This window comes from Mandrillus leucophaeus, unplaced genomic scaffold, assembly GCF_000951045.1.
Source record: "Mandrillus leucophaeus isolate KB7577 unplaced genomic scaffold, Mleu.le_1.0 Scaffold384, whole genome shotgun sequence".
Lineage (NCBI taxonomy): Eukaryota > Metazoa > Chordata > Mammalia > Primates > Cercopithecidae > Mandrillus > Mandrillus leucophaeus.
Window position 1 is genome coordinate 2,480,452 of NW_012104076.1, and position 24,225 is coordinate 2,504,676.

General features: G+C 38.5%; 1 protein-coding gene across 2 annotated transcripts in view; it reads right to left on the reverse strand.

The window, feature by feature from the left end:
- Positions 1–24,225, reverse strand: part of BNC2 (basonuclin 2) — a 412,566-nt gene that overhangs the window by 12,819 nt on the left and 375,522 nt on the right. For both annotated transcript variants that reach the window (XM_011990863.1, XM_011990862.1), the window contains one exon: positions 4,423–6,392. In XM_011990863.1, coding sequence (XP_011846253.1) covers positions 4,423–6,392 — 1,970 coding nt within the window. The remainder of the gene's footprint in view (positions 1–4,422; positions 6,393–24,225) is intronic.

Genomic DNA, 24,225 nt, shown 5'->3' on the forward strand with positions numbered 1-24,225 from the left:
ACCTAGTTGCTGGGTACAAAGTCTTCATTTTAGATGGGATTTTAGAACTGCCAATCATTAAGACAAATATGAATAGATTTTAACCTATGAGCAAATGATAAGGAATATTAGGAAAGAGAACAGAGGGTATTTGTTATTTTTCTTCCTGAATAAAAACCAAATTAACTTATATGTAGGCTCCCCTTCAAAATGAGTGACCTATGCCACTCAGGTCCTGGGGATCAAAAATCAAGTCAGAGTATGAGAAAGGATGAAAGGTCAACTACACCCAGCTAATTCTGACTATCAGGCTCTCTTCAAGAAAATTTCCCGTATGAAGACGGCAGGTTCCAGGCCAGTTAGAATTTCCTCTTCCTAGGAAAGATTTCATATGTATACTTCATAATGGAGGGGCAGCCTCCTGTTCCTTAACAGAACAGCAGCTCAGCAGCAGACAGATCAAGGGATAAACAAGAAGGAGGAAAGGGTCTTTAGAGACCTCAAAATCGAACACTACACTTTGTTATCAGGATATACTTGAAGACTTTAGCAGTCACCTTAAAGCAGCAGTCCCCAAACTTTTTGGTAACCAGGGACCAGTTTCATGGAAGACAATTTTTCCACAGACGTGAGGGGGGGGGTATAGTTTTGGGATGATTCAATGATTCAGGCATGTTACATTTATCATTAGATTATCCTAAGGAGTGTGCAACCTAGATCCTTCCCGTGCATATTTCACAATAGGGTTCACATTCCTGTGAGAATCTCACGCCACCACTGATCTGACAGGAGGTGGAGCTCAGGCAGTCATGCTCGCCCGCCCACCACTCACCTCCTGCTGTGCAGCCTGGTTCCTTATAGGCCATGGACAAGTACTAGTCTGCAGCCGCGGGGTTCGGGACCCCTGCTTTAGAGCATCAGAGTTGTCTACAGAGAAAATTATTTACATTTCACTTCTATCACTCAGAATAAAAATTATTCTAACAGCTACCTAGTTACAAAGATGAATCACACTTCGTGTGCTTGCTCTGTGTCCGTGTGGAATGGTCCTCTTGGCTTCTGAATTTGTTAAACACACACTCATTTACAACTATATAGAAAAGAATAGATTTGATGCTGTTGCTTGGAATCTTCAGCCCTAACAAATCTTGCATGTGTCTCCTTCCTTCCTCTGTGTTACTTTACACAAACAGCATTCTTGCTTTTCAAAAATCTTCAACTTGATCTTATAAAATCTAGAAGGACCACCAACAAAGGACCTGGTAATCTTTGCTAATTAACTGCCAAACCTAAAACGTTAGTATTTAACATCTTTCTACTTCCCATCTTACTAACATGCCTATCTGGAGACCAAAAATGCAACTACCTCATGTATAACCACTTTGGAAGAAGCCCAGGCAGACCTGTGTAAAACTCCTCCAAGGTGTTCGAATCATGAAGAAGTCTGCTTTTATAAACAGAAGGAAGAGGGCAATTCTGTTAGCTTTATGACAGGAATCTTAGAAACCCTTAGCCCTGCACACTTCAGTCCCCACTCAAAATCCCCTCTAATGCTTTATTTGCACAAGGAAGACATTGTGGAGTCAAGGATGGATGAAACTGAGACTCTGGGGAGAGGAAAGAAATGGGTCTGAGGACAGCAGGATTAAAGACAAAGGAGGGTTTCTGTTTGAGAAGGTCTGTTGGCTCAAGAAAAAGGTAAGAAAACTTGTCTTAGCTTCACAGCAAATTAAAAAGGAAAAAATAGGGAGACAAAATTCCTGGGGTTCTTGTGACTAATAAAGTAAAAGTGAAGAGACAGGAGAAGGTAAGTCTAAGAGACAGATCAGAAATGTAATTCAAGAGGCTTTGTGAATAACGAGATTAAATCACAGGTTGACATTCATTGACGAAATGACAATAAAAGGCTGAAACAGGAATACAATTATGTTTCACAGTTCACTCTGCTGAGATGCAGGAAGAGGCAGGCACCCCAATGGCATCACTGGTTATTTGGTGTAGCTAAACTCATAACATTATGTTAATTCAAGTCATAGACTCAAACAAGATGAAAACTTTTCTTCAGAAAATATAATGTCAAAATTAAAGTATCAGAACTTGTGTGTTTATAACCTAGGATCAAAAGAGTTGTGTATTGTTAAAAAGCAAAATTTCAAGTAAGAATTTAAAAAGTTTCTATTCTACAATTTTTGCAATCTGCTTTTCCCTTTATCTTATGTGATAAAGCTCCAAACTGAAAAAGATTGGACACACTGTGATTTCACCCAAATGAAATGTATCAACTGTCTTCTGAAGCTTGCTATCTTCTGCGTGACTGAACACCCTGGGAGCACATCTGTACTCTTCTTCTTCCCACCTAGAATATCCTCATCATCCTAGATGTGGGTCTAAACTTATATATAGTTAGTCACGCACTAAAATCCTGATACCTACAATAAAAAATGAAGACTGAAATATTTTCCTGCTATCAATAAATGTTTTTCCTCAGACAAACCAATAAGCAGTACCTCAACAGTGCCTCCTTATGTGTTAAGACATACACATACGAGCACTTGCGTTTTCTAGGAATTTTACATAAATGAAGGCTTCAAAAGTTGGGTGTGTAGCCTTTTGGTCTCACAGCTATTTATTCCAGTGCTATGACTTGCAATATTTTCAGCAAACCAACTAAAACTGTGATAGGAATTCATGCAATTAAGATTAAATTTTGGCTTGTCTTCAAACACTCCATTTCCATAAATATTTTATGCAGGTTTTCGAGTCTTTTATTTTTGTTTAAAAAAATGCAATGCATTAACCTCATTATTAGCAGTGTACTATCTCAAATTTAAAAGAATGAGTATTGCTCACAACTTGGGGGAGGCTGGGTACAGTATTTTATTATTCAAAATATAGCCATCTTATCTGATATATTCTGGGACTGTCAATGATACCTTGGAACTGAAATAACATGACTATAAACCACTTTTACAGAACAAAGTAAATGGGGGTGGGAAAATCATTAAAAAATAGTTTCTCCTCAAAGCATGTTTTGGGTTATATAAGAAAGTTACTTATTTTTCTTAAAGATTTTGCTTTTCAAAGATTGGCCCCCTTTTATTTCAGTAGAAAGGAAAAAAATACTCTTCAAACTTTTATTTAAAAAAGGATTGATCTCCGAATATGAAGACAAAACAGAATATTCCAGAGACAGGACACTACTTTTCAGTGGTATGTTTAATGTTACTTTGCCAAAGAACTCTACGCAATTGACAAGCACTAGAATTACTGCTTACTAGTGGTGGCTCTGTAGAAACTTTCTAGTTAATTTAATGTGTTTCTTCCATTGATTTCCACCATGTTAATAAATTTTCTCTAAAATATTTTTAAAAGACAATGTAGAACCAAAAACCACACCTGATATAATGGTTGAAGAACTAAACTGGCCTGTGACCTGAGTCGGGCTGGTGGTGTATTATGTAAATGATCTGCTCATAAGCTTATCTCAACAAATGCAGGATAACCGCACTATCCTGCCACTGACCACCTTGATACATTCCATTTATATTACATTTTCTTGAGGATTAATAAAGAACTTTGTAGGTTTAGGACCAGCTGCTTCTGTTTAAGCCCAACTGTTTCAGAGCTGCAACTACATAGCAAGAGTGTGATGTCATCTGAAGGCTGGACATAATACATTCGTGCTGGTCCTCAAAGTATATGCATGCCTCCCCTTCTGTGAATAATCCCCATGGTAGACTACAGTTTAGAGATGTGCTCAAAGCCATTATGAAGTTAAGATAAAGAAACCCACACCACCATACCATTTTCCCACATCAACAATTACATCTGTCCCATTTCCTCCTGATATTTTCATGACTCTTAAAGAATTCAAGGACACACTAAATACTCATGTAAGGAATGATAACATTACTGGTTATACCTACGGAGATGCAGGCTGTCTCGATGTCCTGGACCTATGGTTCTTTCCATCCGTAAATTTCTGTTTCTATATTGGATAAATATGTGTGTATGAAGATAATATATTGATTTAATCAAAAAGCCACATGGCAAAGCAGAAATATAAATATATAAATATATATATAACAGAAGCTGCGGCTTCTAAGTGAAGGTTCACAGGGAAGCAGGGAACCGTGTACATAGTTAACTTATTCACACCCAGATGCATGAAAACACACACACATACATATACACAGAGCACAGAGAAAAATGGCGTGCATTACGGGTAAGATGGCACATGATTCTGCATGCTTAATCATCACAAGCACCAACTGCAACAATCCTTCATGAGCATGGCAGCCTAGCTATCACGTGATCACTGTGGACAATCTTTACAGTGCATCAAAAACATCTAAGTTGGATTTCTTTTAGTGTGAAGTCCAACATGACTGAAAACTGGCACCCTCCACCCCCAGCAGGAGCAGCCAATGGAGATTTACTGACCTGTCTCTGCTTCGGCGAGAGGGGAATGCAGCATTGCAACCAGCCACTGTGCAGACGTGCATCTCTTTCAAGTGAACATTCCTGTAGTGAAGTTTCACACTGTAGGAGCTTTTGAAACTCTTCTTGCACACATAACATATTTTGGGGTCTGGGCTAGAACACAGGTCACCTTCTGGGGAGAACTTTTGAGGGCTGCCATAATTCAGAGACGATGTAAAGCTCTCATGCAAGGCGGCCATGCTGGCACCCCCACCGTTGTACAGTCCATACTGGCTCATGTAAAACATGTCGTAAGTGGGGTCTGTAAATTCTTCCTTCACCTTGATGACGTCCTGGTGAGAGGGCTCACTGTGGTTCTCATCAGGCCTCTCACTATTCATCAGGACTTTTTCACTCACTTCGCTGTGAATGTGCTCATCCCCTTCCATGGATTCCTCGCCCAGTTTGGGCTCTGAAGACTCAGACTCGTTCTCATAGTCCCGCTCAGGCTCTTGGTCTTCAGAAGTCATGCTGTCGGCCCTCCTTATTTCAGTCCTTGAAATGCACCGGGTCCTGTTATGCTTAGAAAAGTCCTTCACAGACATGCCTGGGCTCATCTCCTCTTGGGAGTGACAATGATTGTCATGGCTCATGTCATTAACCACAGCTCCACCATCATTGGGGTCATCATCTTCATCATCAAACTCATCGGCGGTATCAATAATTTCCTTCTCAATCTTCACAGGCATGCTTGACTTCCTGGGCTTTTTCTTGGGTGCCAGGTCAGCACTGGGCTCATGGGTGGCCATCATCACTGCTGGCACTACTGGCTCAGAGGGTGGCGGGGGGTGCTGCTCTATGGTACCACTGGTTGGAATGATGGGACTGGTTGGGAGGGAGGTTGGAGGACTCACCATTTCCCCTGGAGTGAGTAAACTTCTATAAAATGGAGGAACTGGTTGTACAGTCTTTAGTCCAGAAAACACCAGCTGGCTAGGGAGAGGATTTTGCAAGACAGGGTCTAGAGGGGGAGTGGTAAAACCCATTGGGGGCCGACCAGGGCTTGTGAGTGCCAGATTTGATTTTGTACTTGCTATGACAGGGGTGGCAGCTCCTGAGGTGGCCCGAATTAAATCTTTATCTCGGTTATTCCTTAGCATAGGCATGTGAAGGCGAGGATTGGGGTTTGCACTGTGGCGATTGCGACTTCGGAGGGAGCTAAAGACCATGTTGCAACCTTCAATGGTGCATCGATGTTTGATCTTCAGGTGAACAGCATTGTAATGAATTTTGAGAGTACCTTTGTCATAGAATGTCTTCCCACATGCATTACAGAACACTCTTCCCTTCCTAGAGGCTGACCCCATCCTTCTCATCCGATGAATCCGGAATGAGCTTTTTGGGTGTTCAGTTTTAGTTAAATCACTGACTGGGGCAGAATTCTGAATGGGAGAGACACAGGCTGGCTCGGTTTTGGGCTCCACATTAGTAATGCTGGTCAGGGCATTTCTATTGGGTGTTTGATCATTCTTATAAGGTGTGGGAGAAACTTCGGATTCACTGCTCTCATTATATTCATTCTGAGTTGAAAGGCTGGGTTCCCGCAGCCTCAACCCTGGTTGCTCTAACAGTAGCCCATTTGGAGGCAACCCTAGCAGTGGCGCTGAGACAGGGTTTATGTACTGGAATGGAAGCAGAAATGCAAGGCTGTTTGGGATGTTTTCGAAGTGATGAATGCTGGAAGGATTGCTGTTCTCTAAGTGAGCAAGGAGGCTGGGACTCCTGGTGCGATTATTGCTCTCAATGAAAGTCCTTATATCTGAGTCTGTCTTTGAAGATGGTACAGCCACGGCCTGTCCTTCTTTCTCCTGAATTGCCATCAGCTCCACAATGGATTTGGTTTCTCCAAACCGCAGAAACTGCTGAAGGGTGATGATTTCCTCTTCTCGAGACATGATGGCCCAGCGGTCCAGCACCTTGCCAGCAGCATCCTAGAGGCCACATCAAAGAAACAACAAAGACAAACACAAAAACTTATTGATTGTGCATAATTATTCAATGCAACTGAAGGTGCTCTGTGTGCTCATAAAACACCGAGAGCAAGAGCAGAAAACAACATGCAAGCACTGTTAATAAAAGTCAACCCACAAAGCAAACTTTTCTGCCATGCAAATGTAGTAATTAGAGTCACAGTTAGAGAAACAGATTGAGTTTAATAATGTCAAAGCAAACAAAATGTAGACCACTGGGGCTCTGTGATCTAAAATGCCTTCAGTACTGCTTTTTTAACAACAATGATCTATATACTATGCAACTATTTAGCATATATTAGTATAAGATGTGAACTCCTGCTGTGAAATCCAATATAAATGAAAAAAATGGTACCTTAGTCCTTATTAAACTGTGATACTATAGGAAGGAATTAAGTACATTTTGTGAAATTTACTTCTTCAACATAAGCAGACATGACACTGGATTCAATGATGAAAATTCCTTTAAGTAGGAGTTATGTGAATTTCTGAATCAAAAAGATGAATAAAGTAGCATTACCCCTCATATCTTGTTACTAAACTGTATCTTTTTTTTTTGAATGGCTATATTTTAGTATCATTTAATAGCAGGCAATTTCATAAGGAAGAGTAAGAAAAACATCACTCATAAAAGGTAATTGTACTTTTCCTGAAAATTGGTTGTAATTCTATGATTCAAAGTTTGAGTTAGACTTAATGTATTTGACTTTTTATGATCTTGTTATAAATGACAGTCATAGATATCTAAAAAGTAAACATGTGATGGATTTAGACAGAATAAATGTGTAAAAAGTTGTCTCTCAGCATCCTCCTCTGATAGCAAAGGGAGTCCACAGAGAATACACATCAGTAATCACCAGACTATGTGTTGTTAAATATACATTAAAAAGCATTTCACACTTTCATTTTTGCTAGTAACTATGAGATTTGCCTGGAGGTAGGACTTTAAAATCCTGCAATGTAATGTCAGGCAATCCATTTCAGCATGGATTGAGAGAAATCTATTCAAACACTTAAATAATGACTCCATCACTTTCTAGGGCACCATTTCTTCCCATTGGGACGGCACACTTTGCATCCCTCTGTGAATGACACTTGCCCCAACCCTGATCATGAATTTAAGAAAGCACAGTATCTTCTTAAAAACAAAATGACAAGATACTTATTAATTACAAATGGAAAATCATAACATTATCATGGAAAAACCTAACAGACCCTATCTTAAAAGGGTGATCGAATTTACCACCATGAATGGAAATCACGCCATCATATACCGCTCGTTAGGACACACTAAGAAGGGCACAACATCACTTTTGTGGCATTCTTCTAATGATATGGTTTGGCTGTGTCCCCACCCAAATCTCATCTTGAATTGTAGCTCCCATAATCCCCAAATGTCGTGGGAGGGAGCCGATGGAAGTTAGCTGAATCATGGGGGTAAGTCTTTCCCGTGCTGTTCTTATGACAGTGAATAAGTCTCATGAGATCTGATGGTTTTATAAAGGTTTTATAAAGTTCCCTGCACATACTCTTGCCTGCTGCCATGTAAGATGTGACTTTGCTCCTCCTTTGCCTTCCACCATGACTGTGGGGCCTACCTAGCCATGTGGAACCGTGAGTCCATTAAAACTCTTCCTTTAATGGACAAACACACTGTAAAAACTTCAAAACCTCAAGCCAATCATCAGAAATCATCAGGCAAACCAAAATTGAGGGACATTCTACAAAACAGTAGATAGCACTCTTCAAAGTGTAAAGCTCAGGAAAGATTTATTAAAAATAAAGAATGGTTCCAGATTAGAGGGGACTAATCAAATAAAGTTGTGTGATCCCAGACCAGAAAAAAGACATTAGTGGGAAAATTAGCAACAATTGAATAAAGTCTCTAGATTAGTTAGTAGTATTATACCCATCTGAATTTTCCAGTTTCAGTCACTGTGCTTTGATTATGTAGAATGTTACACTAGAGGAAGCAAGATTAGAGGCATAAGGGATCTGTACTGCTTTTGCAAGGGAAAAGTCTCTCCTCAACCTGTGGACATAAAATTCTCTCTGAAACACTGCCCTATGGTCTGAATCATCACAGCTAGTTCGATTAAGTGGGTATTTGTCATTTACTTGAATTACTTTTTTAAAAAAGCCCTGATAGTTATGTGCCCCGCTTTGTAAGGCTCACTCCTAGCATCCTACCATTTTACATAAAGAATATGTGTAAGTACGTGCATGTGGGTGTCCATTCCTAAGAAAACTGTCAAACACATAAGGGTGCAGGTATATGGCAACCCCAGATGATCCTGAAGTCCTGCCATCAGCATTTTCAAAACCTCACTCATAGCAGTTGGTATCGTTCACATCCTACTTTTGGAACAGGGGTAACATGGAAGAATGTTGGTGCTATAGGTAAATAGAGAAATAATTTGTGATTTTTAAATAGATTATCTCATTTGACCCCTATCATAACTTCCAGAACTCAGAGAACAGATGAGAAATCAGGAGAGAAGAAAGCTAAGATAGGTTGTTAAGGTTGCGAAGATACTAATTTGAGGCCCAGGAGTTGAACACAAAAATTCTGACTCTAAGTTCAGAGTGTGTCAACAGTACTCAGTGGCTGTCATTCCATGATGCCATTTCTCAGGTAAGCCCATTGAGTTTGTGGTAGTAAAGAGCAGGACCTCTGAGGAAGTCTTTCTCTAGAATGTTATAATGTCCTCTTCTGTACCATCTTTCTTGTACCATCAAATCTACTCTCTTGACTGTCCTTTTACAGAGCCTTTCACTACAGATTAATTTCTCTGGCCGAGCTCCAATCTGAGCAACGTACAGTCATATCTTCCCCAGGTTCTTCCAAGGTAGCCTGTACCTAAATCTACATGTCAATGAAGTACTTACACAACTGACAGCCTCTGGTATTAAAATGCACCTCAGAAACCATAGCAACTGATCAATCCCACCCGAGGCATCTCATTTCCATCACCCTTCTGTCTTCTTTCTCCCAACAGTACAGAGCAGTCCCATATGGTTTCTCCTGGCCCGCCACAATGCTCGCTACTATTTCTAAAACTACTGCCTTTCAGACTGTCTTCTAGCGCTCAGTTGTTGTCTCTGCTAAAATGGAGTCTGTTACATTAAACCACTTGCTTCCAGTGAAAGAGATCCAGGTAAGTATGATTTAGAACTCTGATAGTTCCTGAATCATAAAAGAGAAGTTTCATTTACAGTGGTAATAGAAGCAGCAATTTATACTCACACAGATAAACAACAAAGCGTATTTGCAAACAAACATACTTAGGAACGGGACATACAGCTCAATAACACCAAACTAGATTCCCCTTGATAGTGCCATAGGTGTCCTTTCCAAAGAAGTCATCATTGGCTGGGTGTTGTGGCTCATGCCTGTAATCCTGACATTGAGGAAGGCCAATGTGGGAAGATGGCTTAAGCCCTAGGCAACATGGCAAGACCCTGGCTCTACGAAAATTAAAAAACTAGCCAAGTGTGCTGGTCCGTGCCTATAGTCCTAGCTAGTTGGGAGTTTGAGGTGGAAGGATTCCTTGAACCCAGGAGGTTGAAGCTGCAGTGAACCATGATAGTGCCATTGCACTCCAGCCTGAGCAGCAGAGCAAGAGTCTGTCTCAAAAAATAAAAAGTCATTATCAATTTGATCAAGAGTATCTAATTCATCACATTTATAAATGGAGAGACTGCAACAAGAAACAAATTGATCTTATACAACCTAACAAGTGTGCAAGCTGGATGCTAAGAATGGCTACCAGTTTTACTGTATCTTTAACCTGGTTGAAGGGAGTTAGAAAGCATCAAATGGAAAACAGAAATGCCAAGGTTTTTTCTGAAGATCTTTGTGATAGAAATAAGTATGTTTTGGTACTGTGATTCTGAAACACTAGTTTAAGACTCTTCTGTGAAGGTAACGACCTCTATGCATGGTCTATACTGCTATTCAAAAATGGACCAGTGTCAGTTGGATGGCTTTTTTCTTTTTTTAACTCATCTGCAACAAAAGTAACCATTTGGAAAATTTAGGACAACTGGATACTGCTACAACAACTAAAGTCATGACACATTTTTTCAGTCAATTTATGTTTATTGTATTTAACTTAAGTATGGGAAAAACTAGTCCTCCTCGCAAACAGTGTAAATGGTCAAACTTTACAAAAGTAAATTAGAGTTATAAAAAGAATTAGGTATTATTGTGGAGTAAACACTAATAAAACAAAAATTCAGTCTGTTAGGCCAGGATGAAGATCCCAACTACCAACCAACTCATGCTGGGCCACTGGTCTTCTGCATGAATAATATGTTAACATCAGAGTATATAACTGAGCTCTTGGCCCTCCATGCAGTTTTGTAGTTACTGAGTCAATTCTTTTAGGTTTTCCCATTTGTAGCCAAAGTACAGTGACTTTTAACCCTTCAGGTTGAAAAATGTTATTGACAAAATGAGGATAAGATTTACCATGTTAAGTTAAATGCAAGGTATTATTATAAGTGTTGATTTCCTGTGAAAATAACTGGCTATACTGTTAATTAAAAGTTGAGTAACACCAAATAATATAGACTTATAAACCAGTTTTACAGGGTTGAGAAAAAGTATAAAAGACTTAAAATATTTACATCTACACATTTGAAATAAAAAGACTTCCTTTTGTTGCTTCATTGGAACTGGTGATTATCACTCGTAGAAATCTGGCACCCTGTTCCTGTATGGCTCTGCCAAGTGACTTTTTAAAATGTTTTGTTGTAGGATCAAATGCATGGTTTAAATGGTTTCATTTGAGTCCTTTTCCACATCAAAGCAGTTTAATGATTTGTAGTTTTAAAATCAAAGTAAAAAAAAAGGTTGATTGGTTTCTCTTATTGGGAAAGAGGGAAAGTAGGGAAGGAACGGATGTGAAGAGATGGAAGAGAAACCAAATAAGGGGCTTTGGGATAATCAGACTGTCGAGGGACCTCAGGCTCAGTCCAACATGGAGCCCACCTGTGTTCATGGCAGGCTACAAGTTACATCACAGCACATAGGAAAACAACTGCTTTCTTTCTGTCCAAGAATGGAAATGAGGAAGAAACACTGCACAGAGCACAGATCTAAGGCCTCTTTGCTCCAGTAGTCAAATTGTTAAGAAATAAGCAGCCAGACAGGGTGACTCATGCCTGTAATCCCAGCAGTTTTGGAGGCAGAGGCAGGCAGATCACTTGGGGTCAGGAATTCGAGACCAGCCTGGCCAACACAGTGAAACCCCATCTCTACTATAAATACAAAAAAATTAGCCCGGTGTGGCAGAGGGCACCTGTAATCCCAGCTACTTGGGAGGCTGAGGCATAAGAATCGCTTGAACCCAGGAATTGAAGGTTGCAGAGTGAGACTCTGTCTCAAAAAAAAAAAAAAAAAAAAAAAAAAGAAAGGCAAAACAAGAAGCAAACACTGTAAGTGTAAAAGATTCAATTATATGTACTTATTTTCAGTCAAGTTTAAGGCATAATTTAAAGGAAAATACTCAAATGATTAGCTAAAAACTAAAAGTATTTCCCCCTTGATATAACTGTAGAGCTTTTAATTAAATGACACTGACCTGCAGGGACTGCTGACTACCTAAAACAAAATCAGAGTTTTGTGAGATGTGTTTATTTTTTCATGTCTAGATTGGCACAATGTGCTATCTTAAGAAATTATTTCATCATAACCACACTGGCAATTTATTTTCATAACCAGTTTCCTATTGTACTTTTCTAGTCTTTTTCCTTCTGTGTTAATTCAAATATCAAAGCAAGAGGAATAGGGTAGAAGGTAGGTAACTTACCGAATTTCAAGCCTACCTAGCTTAAGTATACCATTAGGTAAAATGAAACAGTAATTGCTGAATTAAAAATTGATGAGACAGTGCTATGCAAAACTGAAATCATAAATTTTACCAGGTTTTCTAGATGCTCAAGTCTTAGGGGTAAAGAAATTATGAGCTATCTATACAATGGAATAGTATTGCACAATAAAAAGAGTTAAGCTACCGACATACACTACAACATGGACGATTCTTCAAAAGCATTATGCTAAGAATGAAAGAGGTTAGACCCAAGGACATACATACTCTACTGTTCCAAGCATATGAAATTCTGGAAAAGGTAAGATTATGGGAACAGACAGTGGATTAGTAGTTGCCAGGGGCATAGGGTGGAGAAAAGGGACTGAGTGCAAAACAACACTAGGGAACTTTTTGGGGTGGTGAGAATGTTGTACACCACGATTGTGCTGAGGTTTCTATGGCCATATAGATTGTACACTTAAAATTGCTGGATTTTATTGTATGGAAAGTATACTTCAATGAAGTTGATTCAAAAAACTAAATCATGCAAATTGCTTGAACTCTCACACACATAACTCAACATTTACAGCTTTCCACTGTTATAAGCCACCTCACTCCTTGCCTCCTGTATTACAGCACGGCCAAATCACAGGTACACATGCTCCCATTTGCTCCTATTAGTGGAGTGTGCAAGACAATCCACTGTGACATGGTGAGTCAACAAGAAAATTCCTATTTATTTTTATCTAAAGGTGGTTTTTTTTTTTTGCTAATATCATACACACATACACACACACACACACACACACACAGTTTAGAAATAGCTTTACATATACATATATGAGGGTACATGCTCATATATTTTTACTAATGGGGTGTGTAATCATAAAACTATGGAGACTGCCTCCCTACAGAACTACCACCAATACGTAGCAGGCATGTGCTATGTACATACACCTTCACAGACACTCTATAAGACACTGATAATCCACCTTTGCTTGCCTCCACCTGCCTTTGTGCTGACCTCTTGGTTAGGTGGACATGTATCAGAATGCGACCCAGAAATTAGGAGATATATCATCTAACTTCTGGATCACCTCAGGAGTGAGTGATGGGCTCAGACCATTATGTCAGGTAATATGAACAGGGGCATTCGATAAACTTCTAGCTAGGGGTCAGCAAAGGGAAAACTCCTAGATCCCACATGTGGGTTGGAGAGAGCTGGCTCTGAGTGCTGAAGGCAGGAGTTTCAGGGAGATATTCTGTGGAAGAGAAACCTTTAAGCATTACAAACAGTTCTGAAGGAAACACTTATACATAATATGTGCAGTCCTCTTCTCTCTTTCTCCTGCTAGTTACCTGTTTTGTAACTGAGGTAGGTACATATGTAATAAGCAGATATTTCAACCTTAAATTGTCATTGTAAAGCCAATATTTAAACTCTTATTAGTCAAAAAGAGTTGACTGCTCCCTACTATTTCATTTTTTTCCCTTTTTTGTTACATTATGTTTCTCTCTCTAATTTGTAAGACTTGGCTTTCCAAAGTGTGCACGGGTCAATGTTGTGTGTCTATGTGCCTGCATGTGTGTGTATGAGCAGGCAAGATGGGGAGAAGAATAAAAATGGCCACACAAAAAAATTCTTATTGAAAACAATAGATTCTGGGAAGCATTTAGGGAAATTTTTCAAGCAATGTTGTGATAATTTCTGAGAAACACTTAAAATTATGTGGAAGAAGAACTTGGCATGTTTATTTGTTTTAGCAGATTTACATTAAACACATATTTCTTGCTGGGCACTGACGGAGAAAGATGCACTGCTAGTATACACAATATACATCACAGCAGTTTGATTGTGTAAGTAAGCAAAATTATACCGTTCTCTATTCACACAAAGCTCTTTTATGTGACTGTGCTTTTCCAAAATCTCGGGCTAATGTTTCTAGGAGGCCAGCTGGAACAACTGTAATATTTGTAGGCAGAATGAAACATACTCATTCATATATTGGTTGTACCAAATGGTTCAAATTAGAACTTTCTTTTTTTTTTTTTAATCAACATTTGTTTTGGGTAATGAAAACCCTACTCAATTTCCATGATTTGGAAATTTGTTATTTTGCAGAATTTCTCAACAGCATCACTTTACCTTCAAAATACAATGCTGACCAATCACATCCCTATTCTCCTTTCTAGGACAGAGATGCCCCATGAGCAAGAGTCTTCAGGGTGTGGCATGGGCAGAAAGAATGATTTCCAAATAAAAATTCAGACTGGACTTCACTTGTTAACATTGATCTATGTGAACAAATATGCTTTCCTCATCCACCCCAAACTGCCTTTGTCACGAAGTAAGTATGCAAACATTAGAGATAGGTGTATACCAGCTTGCTGTGATTACACAGCTAATGCTAAATGCAGTTCGTCCAGATAATAAAAGACTTAATTTGAAATATCTTTCCTATTCTTCCTCTGCCCAAGGGGACATGAATGCTACGGGAATATCCACCATTGGTTAGAATGTCGGGGCTCTCAGAAAACTTTGCATTAAAGAAGTTCCCATCAAGATAAATCCCTTATTAGTCTTTGTTAGCTGACATGCTAACATTAACATTAAAATCTTCTTCCTGTAAACACTGACTGCATATAAAGATTGATATTACAAAGGGGTTACTCATTACACACATGTGCATGTACACAAACACACACATGAATACAGAAACTACTGACCTTGACTCACTCTTATTATATATTACTCTCATTATAAATCAGTCTTATTCAAAGTGCTCCAACCTAGCGAATGGTGATATAATGAGGTGAGGCATATCAAACTACTTGCAAAAAAAAAGTACATAGTCAAAGAATGCCTCTCCTTGGATAAAAGTGGAAGTTTGAGGAGCATGGCCCTTGACTCTAGTTCTTAGAAGGAAGAAGCAACACAGCAATTTTATGTAACTTTGAAGTAGTGGCTTTGATATATTTTCCAGTATACAAATATTTATATTTTTTTCTGATCCATATTTGAAAAAATTTTCCCAATGGAAAGGATATATTTTTAAAGAAGTAATGTATTCACAATTTGAACAATATACCCTCCAAAAATGATCATCCCTCTAACAAAAATAACATAACCAAAATGCCAGGGCACTAGTTTCATGTGGGTCTTGTGATTTTTAAAACATATTGCTTGACATTTGTTTTTAAAAATTCTCTGTTACAGAATGTTCTTGATTATGGACCAGATAAGAATGTATAATTCATAGAGTACTATCCCTTTTTTCTTCAGTAACAGTCTATACAGCGTTTTTATTTTAAAAACAGTGATTATGATAGATCACTCTGGGGTTACAACATATTTAATCATAGAAGCTCCAGCTAAGCTCTATTAAAGGCCTGTCAGGATTTCTTCCTTGTGCTGAGGAATTTTAGCTTGTCTAGCTTAAAACCAGCCATATGCATTTCCTCTATGGGCATTTGTTTGCAAATAAATAAAGCAGGTGCCTTGCTTTGCCATATAAAAAAATTCAAAGGAGTAAATTACTTTCTGCAATGTCTGGAACTGCACTTCAAAGATTCCAAAGTATTTTTCAAGTTACTTCGCTCCATTGTAAATCAAACCTGAGAAACTTCTACAGACACAATATATTTTAGTATTTAATAAGAATATCTTAGGAATAATTTAAGTTTCAAAATAGAAAATCCTAAATTCAGTTGATATTCCCAGTATACCAATCTTTAAAATCAAATTACCTATGAGTCCTTAACTTAAGCACAGAATACCTAGCCCTATACCTTTAGGCTAAAGCAGATTTTATATCTTGATTAGGCTAAATATAACATACACAAATTCGACCTTAGAGGAAAATAAAATTAATGTTCACATGTAAAGAAGAGTCGTATTAAAATCTGTAAGCCTTAATAAAAACCCAGCTTTACAATTCTATTATTCTACTATTGATGCCTAGAATCTGAACACATGAATAATTTTAATTAAAATGTTAAAACTCTTTTACTTTTAACCAACTTGTATAACCAACGTATTTTTAAAATATGTGTATATGACTGAAAGTATGCCTTTATCTGCAAGTTCCTGTATTATCATATATTCTGGATGTTTCCCTTGATGTTTCTGTCTGGTGCTGCTTATCACTGATGTGATTAGAGTCACTAATTCTTTTGGATTAACTTTGACTCCTAGTCAATTCAATGATCAATCAGTTCAACTAAAAAGTTTGCTTGAAAACTAGGGAAACTGCCCAAGGAGTCCCTAAGAGGTCTTGGAAACCCCCAAATCATACCAGTAGGGTTTGTGAAAATTCTGCAACTTGAAGATAACAAAATAAATGTTATATATCAATAAAACTATGTAAACAAATATCTGTAGTCTTTCGGAAATCTTTGCAGCTCCAAAAACTAGCAGTATTTGTATACAAGAACCTCACCTCAAACCCTTTAATAGTTCTTCACATGGAGATGATAACTAGCAGAGATTCTGGAGGGTACTTATTTTATACTTTAGAACAGCAAAGGAACCATTTGTGATACTTAAGGAAAACACTAGAAACAGGAGGAAACAAAGGGACAGTCCCTGCAGTGGCCTTGTTTTCTTGTCCACTCAGACATAAAGATAAAACCTTGGTCTTAGGACAGCTATAAATCTGCTTGCTTTACAATAAACAGAACTCACCAGAGCCCTCTCTGATATTTTTTCTTTGAGGTCTACATTTTCTAGCTTACCTCTCCTTGCATAACCAAAGTTCTGCTACTAAATCTGTAGATAGTTTCTAAATACTTGTTGGGGCTTTACAATTCTAAACATAAACGCCACAGTCCCTTGCATTTCCAGACATGCTTTCCCACAATGTCTGAAAAATAGCAAAAACAGGTGCAAAAAATTTTCTTTACATGATGATGGTGATTTTACACATCAAGGAAGGGCCAAAACTTGAACAATTCAAGGCTACAATCTCTAATCTTTGAGGTTTCATCTGCACAAAAAGATTACTGATATTGGTATAGAACTTCCAAAGCTTGAATGGATGATTCTACTTCACATATTATACTCTGAATTACTTTACAACTGAAGCTGATTGAACAACCCCAAGGAACTTTAACATATTCATTAGGATGTGAGGGAGTAGGGGGAGAAAGGGACAGAACATTCACTAAGCAGTATTCCATAAAAAAGTAAGGACCGAGTATTCCATAAAACACACTGAGGACTGAGTGTGTGATTGAACAAAAAGATGTATTAGGAGATTTAACTTTGTTCTTTTCTGGGTATAAGAATAGCCGTAGAACACAAAGATTAATTTCCTGCTTTAGCATTCATCAGGGAACAACACATTATTACTTGTAACACATACACAAGGCTGTTGATGGATCTACTTTCCTTTGATTGCTCAGATTAAATGTGTTCCTATAAAAGACACCCACACAAACACATGTGTGTATAATTATAAATCCACATAGCATTAATAGTTTGTGTTTCTGTATATTTATAAGCCACTATCAACATAGAGACTATATATTTTATTGGGCCACAAAAGAGAGGTGTTTGGGGTTTGGTGGCTGACTGAACAAATATAGATCAAAAACAGAATAATCAGAGTAAACAATCAATATATGTTACTATAACAAAAACTCAGAAATTCAAAATGAAAAAGGATAAAAGGAGAACGCGTACATTACAGAGCACAAGGTAATAACGGCGTCTGCGTGCCTTAATACCCTCTCGTCCCAGCAGTCCTGACTTTCTAAGCAGCCCACTTCTCCACATTAACGGTAGTCATTTGGAGAGCAGCAAACGTGCCATTAGAAGCACTTTTACAAGTGTATATTCATCCACCAATTAGCTTAATGTGGCCGCTTTCTGCATATTTTCTATCCAGGCTTGCACAAATCTTATTAATATTTCCCCCTAGCGCTTTGACAGATTACCTTGTCATTATGCATCCTGGAGCCTTTTAAACAATATGGGTAAACTACTGTTTGTGAGGTTAATGACAATTATCCCCTAATTACTGCATAAGTCACTCAGTCCACTTTATCTCATAGGCAGGGTTCTGCTCTGTGTATCTGCCATTGTGTCACTGTAAATGAATCTTGTATTGCTATGTTTATCTGCCATTGCCTTGTAAATTATACTGACAGAAGAATGAACAAATTACTGCATGTCATCACTTAAATACTACTTCTGAAATAAAAATAAAAAAGCTTCAGCACAGAGCTTAAATTTTAGTGGATCACAATTAGTAAAAACATATTTAATGTTTTATGTTGCATTTTGGAGTGATAGCTTGGAATTTAGTAGTGGAATCACAACAACGGAAATGGGGGTGAGTGGGAGGTGAAAAGTAATGAGAAAAAAAGTTAAAGGCAGGGCGGGGGGTGGGTGGGTTAACTAAAATTGTAATGCCAATATGATGACTTGAATACATTTCCTATTATTTTGATAGCTGATATGGCATTCTGGAAGTATTTTCCAAGGTTCATCAATTTTAAATCAAATTAAACGGGTTAGGTATAAGCCACACTCTTCAGCTGGGATCATTTTTTTCAGTGACTTATAACTAGTTCAGACATAAAACACAGAATCTTTGTAATTGAGAACAGATAATGTAATAAAGGCCACAGGCTAAGCCAATTTCATTGATGCATTTTTAAACATTATTAAACAGGTTCAGAAACAATGTTTCCAAAGTTGCATTTGAAATTGTTTAATAATGTTTACATCAGTGAAATTAGTTTAGGCCATTGCTGCATCACAGTGACCACATCTGCTCTGATAAAATTTACAGGGAAAATTAGGACAAAATGAGCATCTTTAAATAATAATTTAAAAAAGACAGACTGCATCAACTGCAGATAATTTAGAAGAATTTGTTTTTAATCTGAAATCTATGATTCTGCAGATTATCAGGTAAATAAATGTTTGTATGAGAACAGGAAGAAACATCTGGCTTCCTGAGATGACTGCCATTTATTGAGTATCTTAAAACATTTTCAAATGTAAAATATTACACCAACGTGGCTGATAACTGGCAAGCATAAGTAACAGGGCCACACCAATCTGAAGGATAGCTTTCAACTCTCAATTAATTGGGCATGCAGAAAGCTTGTATCAAATCGCCTTATGACAGCCACGGGTTTGTACAGAGAGGCTCGTAACACTGATGATAAAGCTGTTTGGTAGAAACATGCGTGTACACCATACAGTACCTCTTGGTGCACTTGCTGAACAGGCTGGAAGAAACAGCTGCAGCAAAAGGAAAGGGGAACATGAAAGCCAGAAGTTGACAGGCCTCGCCCAGGGAGTCTAAGCACAACCCCTTGGGGTCTGATCCCCAGAGAGTAATCTCAGTGTCTGTCCTGCATGAAAGCAATGCAACTTCACCTGAGCAGGTGCTGCAGGCAAAAACGGAAGCGCCATACTCTTTTCTTTTAGTCTTTGCAGTTAAGGGGACTGAGATGCCAGTTAAGACAGACATCACTGTGACAGCCAGTAAAGGGTTAAAATCTTTCCTGATTTATTTAACTATCTAGGCTATCTATGGATACAAGGCTGAGGAAAGTGAATTTCTAAATCATTAACTTTCTTTATCTTTTAAGGCTGGATTTCGTTGCCTTTTTACCTTTGCTAATGATATATCTATTTTGCAGCCTGGGGAAAATAAGGTGTGTTTAGGGGACACAGTTAACAGCGATAAACTCATGGTGTCACCTCAAAGAAGGTAAGCACCAATGGGATTTTACTGAGTTGGTGAAATCAGTGCTGGTTACAGAAAGGGGAGCAATCCTGGAAGGATCAATATACATGCCAAAAGGTACCTGGGTATAAGTTAACAGATGAAGATAGCCATTAAGAAAACAGCAGGATTTTCCTACCCACTTTAATCCATTTTCTACACACTTTCATCAAATTTCAAAAAAACGAGGTTGGGAATATTTCACTCCCCTTCTTAGCAAACCTTTCCTGGCTCCCTATTGCACACAGATTAAATAATAAATCCTCTTACCTGGCATCTGAAGTCCCCTCAATGTAGACTCAACCTGCATTTTCAACATTATCTCCTGCCAAGACCTCTGAAGCTCCAGCTACAAAGACTTACTTGCCATAAATGATCCTGAACACTACAAAATCTCACCTACTTCTGCACCCCTCTCCCTTTCTGGAATGCCCATTTTCATACTTCAAAGCCCACTGAAATTAACCTCTCCATGAAATGTTTCCTATGCTACCTTTTTCCTTCCACCTTCCCACTTCCATTAAGAATGACCTGCCCCTTTCGTGATCTGCTTGTATTTCAGTGATCTGCTTATATTTCTCTGTCAAGTAGGTCTCTTTATTTCAGGTTTATTGTCCTTGATATCCCCACTGCCAAGAAGAGTCAATGCTCATGGAGTTTATAAATGGTATGAATGTAGGAATTGGGAGGCAGCTTAGAAATCATCTAGTGCTATGTTTTGTCTTTACATAGGAGGAAATTAACAAGTAAGTATCTTGCTCAAGATCAGGAGGCTAAAGTGTAAGTAGCTGACTTGGGACAAGAATCTAGCTGGCCTGACCTGGTCAAGTGCTTTTCCTAAAAATGTAAACTAGTTCCCCAGGACCAATGGTGCAGGGTGGCAGCATCATTACTAGTGTGCTAGGGGTGGAGAACAAGCTAAGAATGACAGTTTTAGCAAAATGCATATATTTTAATCTTCGTTGTTTTTTACCCTGCAAGTACCGGTAAGTTACCTATTATCCTTAGAAAATGCTTTTGGGAATGAGATTACCTTTATGTGGTACATTTTCTTGATCAAAGGTAAATCCCAGTGTACAAAAAATTAGCAAACTGCAACACTGCCTCTCATACAGTTGGCAGTTCTGTAAAGGCCTATGGAGTGAATAAATGAGTTAAATGAGCCAGCTTAATATTAGACACAGAAATAATGAATCATTACAATTATTATTATTATTTAGACAGAGTCTCGCTCTGTTGCCAGGTTGGAGTGCAGTGGCGCGATCTTGACTCACTGCAACATCTGCCTCCCAGGTTCACACAATTCTCCTGCCTCAGCCTCCCAAGTAGCTGTGACTATAGGCGCCCACCACCATGCCTGGCTAATTTTTGTATATTCAGTAGATACCAGGTTTCACCTTGTTGACCAGGCTGGTCTTGAACTTCTGACCGCAGGTGATCCACCCGCGTTCGCCTCCCAAAATGCTGGGATCACAGGCGTGAGCTACCATGCCTGGTCATACCATTACAATTATAAATGTGTGTGGGCACATACTTTCTTCCTTCATGTTATCTTCTGCAAATAACTTTTTATATTTATTAATTCCTGAAGTATCTTCTGGTCTTTCCCTCCTTCTTGCAATTTCTAATTTCTGTCCTGCATCTGTTCAATCTATTTTCTAAGGAAACCTTCAACTCTAAGGATGTCTTTAGGGATCTGGCCTACAGATCAATGTAATCAGTTGCTCAAAAAGAACTATCTGAATTCTGAAAACAAAACAAAACTAAATCCAAACCTAGAACACATAAAGGCACAGAGGTCTGTTTTTAACTAAAATGCTATTTTCAGGCTAACAGATGGCTTTAAACAATACAGTCCGTGCTTGGTCTACTCACATATGAAATGGGATTAAAAGCAACTACCTGCTAGAGCAAAGAAAATGAAAGAAAAATACTAGTACCTACACGTTGCTGAGTCCTGACAATGAGCCAAGTAGGACGCTGGTAATATATATGTATTATGTTCATCTATACCCAAATCAGGCTTGAGATACTATTACCAAACCCACTTTACAGATGGGAAAACTGAGGTGCGCCAAAGTTGTTTAAGATCATAAAGTGAGTAACGTTTGAAGCTAGGATTCAAACAAGCAGTCTGAGTCAAGCAATCCTTTCACAGAAAGCACTCCTGCCTGCTCACACCCATCCAAACCCCATCAGTGTCCTCTACTGCTTTCTCTATTTCCCACTATTTTTCTGAAATCCAGGCCTGAAGAGTTGAGAGAGTTTCATATGCCTGTCTCTTTATACCTATTCTCCCAAGCTTAGTAATAGCTCACATTACATCCTAACTGGATTATTTTGATAGGTGCTCATTGTTCCCATTCACCCCTTTCATCCCACTCACATTCTGACTACATTCTGGTGTCAAGGTGCTTTTTTTGAAGCGCATCTCTGACAACGTTACAACTCCTTCCTTTAAAATAAACCTTAGCCAGGCCCAGGGGTTCATGCCTGTAAGTTCCAGCTACTTCCATACTCAGCTGAGGCAGGAGAATTGCTTGAACCCCAGAGGCAGAGGTTGCAGTGAGCTGAGATCATGCCACTTGCCCGGGTGACAGAGTGAGAGTCTGTCTCAAACAAAACAAAACAAAACAAACCCAAACAAAACAAACAAAACCTCAGTGGACCCCTTTGCTAAATGATTTAAGCATAAATTATTTAATGCTGTCATTTGAGAGCTGTCCCAATCCACCTTGCATGTCTTAGTTCTCACACAGACACTGACACGGTACCAGAACTAGAGAACTTTGCTTTCAGTGAACACACCATATACTCCCACCACCACCGTTTTGCTTATGCTACCTCTTCTACTTGGAATTCTGTCATCAATCTGCTGGGGAAGCATTTGTGGCCCACCTATCAAATGTTCTCTCTCTCTCTTGAATTCTGTGATCTGCTCAGAAGTCCCATTCTGCTTTTTTTGTGTGTTTTTTTATCACATTCTATTTTATATCTATGTGCCACATATAATCTCAGATAATCCCTTACAGTATAACCAGCTGAGTACAGGGGCTCCAAAACACCCATCTTTCTACCCCTAGAGCAGAGCTTGGATGGTACTAAAATCATTACATTTGTAATACAGTTATTAATATTTTTGTAATTTTAGGAGAGATAGGGTCTCACTCTGTTACCCAGGCTGGAGTGCAGTGGTGTGATCATAGCTCACTTCAGCCTCTGACTCCTTGGCTCAAGTGATCCTCTTGCCTCAGCCTCTCAAGTAGCTAGGACTACGGGCATGTGCCACCACGCCCAGCTAATTTTTTATTTTAGTTTTATAGTGATGGGATCTCCTTATGTTGCCCTGGCTGGTCTTGAACTCCTGAGTTCGAGTCTCCCAAAGTGCTGGGAGTACAGGTGTGAGCCACACAACACACTTTTTATGAATTATGCTGTTCTTATAACTAATTTGTTTCTGTTGAAAACTAACCACTTGTTACTTCTGTAAACTCAACTACCTTCTTTAGCGACATCCTTACTAAAAAATAAAACAAACAAAAACAGCCAGTGTGAGCCTAAAACCTAAGTTTTCCAGTGTCTGATTAGGCAGTCACATTTGAAAATGCAGATATCCAGAAATTTATATAATATACTCAGAAATAAAAATATGAATATTTTCTAATACAAGTAAATATTCACTTTTTCTGAAAATATTTTAAGACCTTGGTAGGGCCTATGCTTCTTAGTTCATTTGTTACAGAATTGTTTATACTTTTAAGGGCAAAAACTTAAATTTCCTCAAATGTAAAAATAAATGGCAATAGAGAAAAAGAGTGGCTATCTTAGAAAAACAAGTTGGAAGGAAAAAGAAATGCAGGGACTAGAGACTAAGTATGAGAAAGGGAGCCCCAAGTACAAATGTGGGATATGAATATACACTTAAAAGCTGATAGACTAGAGGCAATTTCCAATTGTGGGCAAAAACTGAATTGCCCAATGGTGAAACTGAATATTAGCACATTTAAAATACTTTAACCAAAACAATATGTAGTTGAGTCCTGGCCAGAGTTTGAGATATATCAGCATCTGCAGGTGGGGCAGAGGGAGAAGTGGTAGAGAGCATCTTTTACAGAAGACTTGGTAAGACTAAAATGGCTAAGAGAAAATAAACACACAGGTACATGAAAGGAAAGACTAGTTAATTTTGAATATATCCATTTAATTTTTAATATGGAGCTCTGCTCTTATACC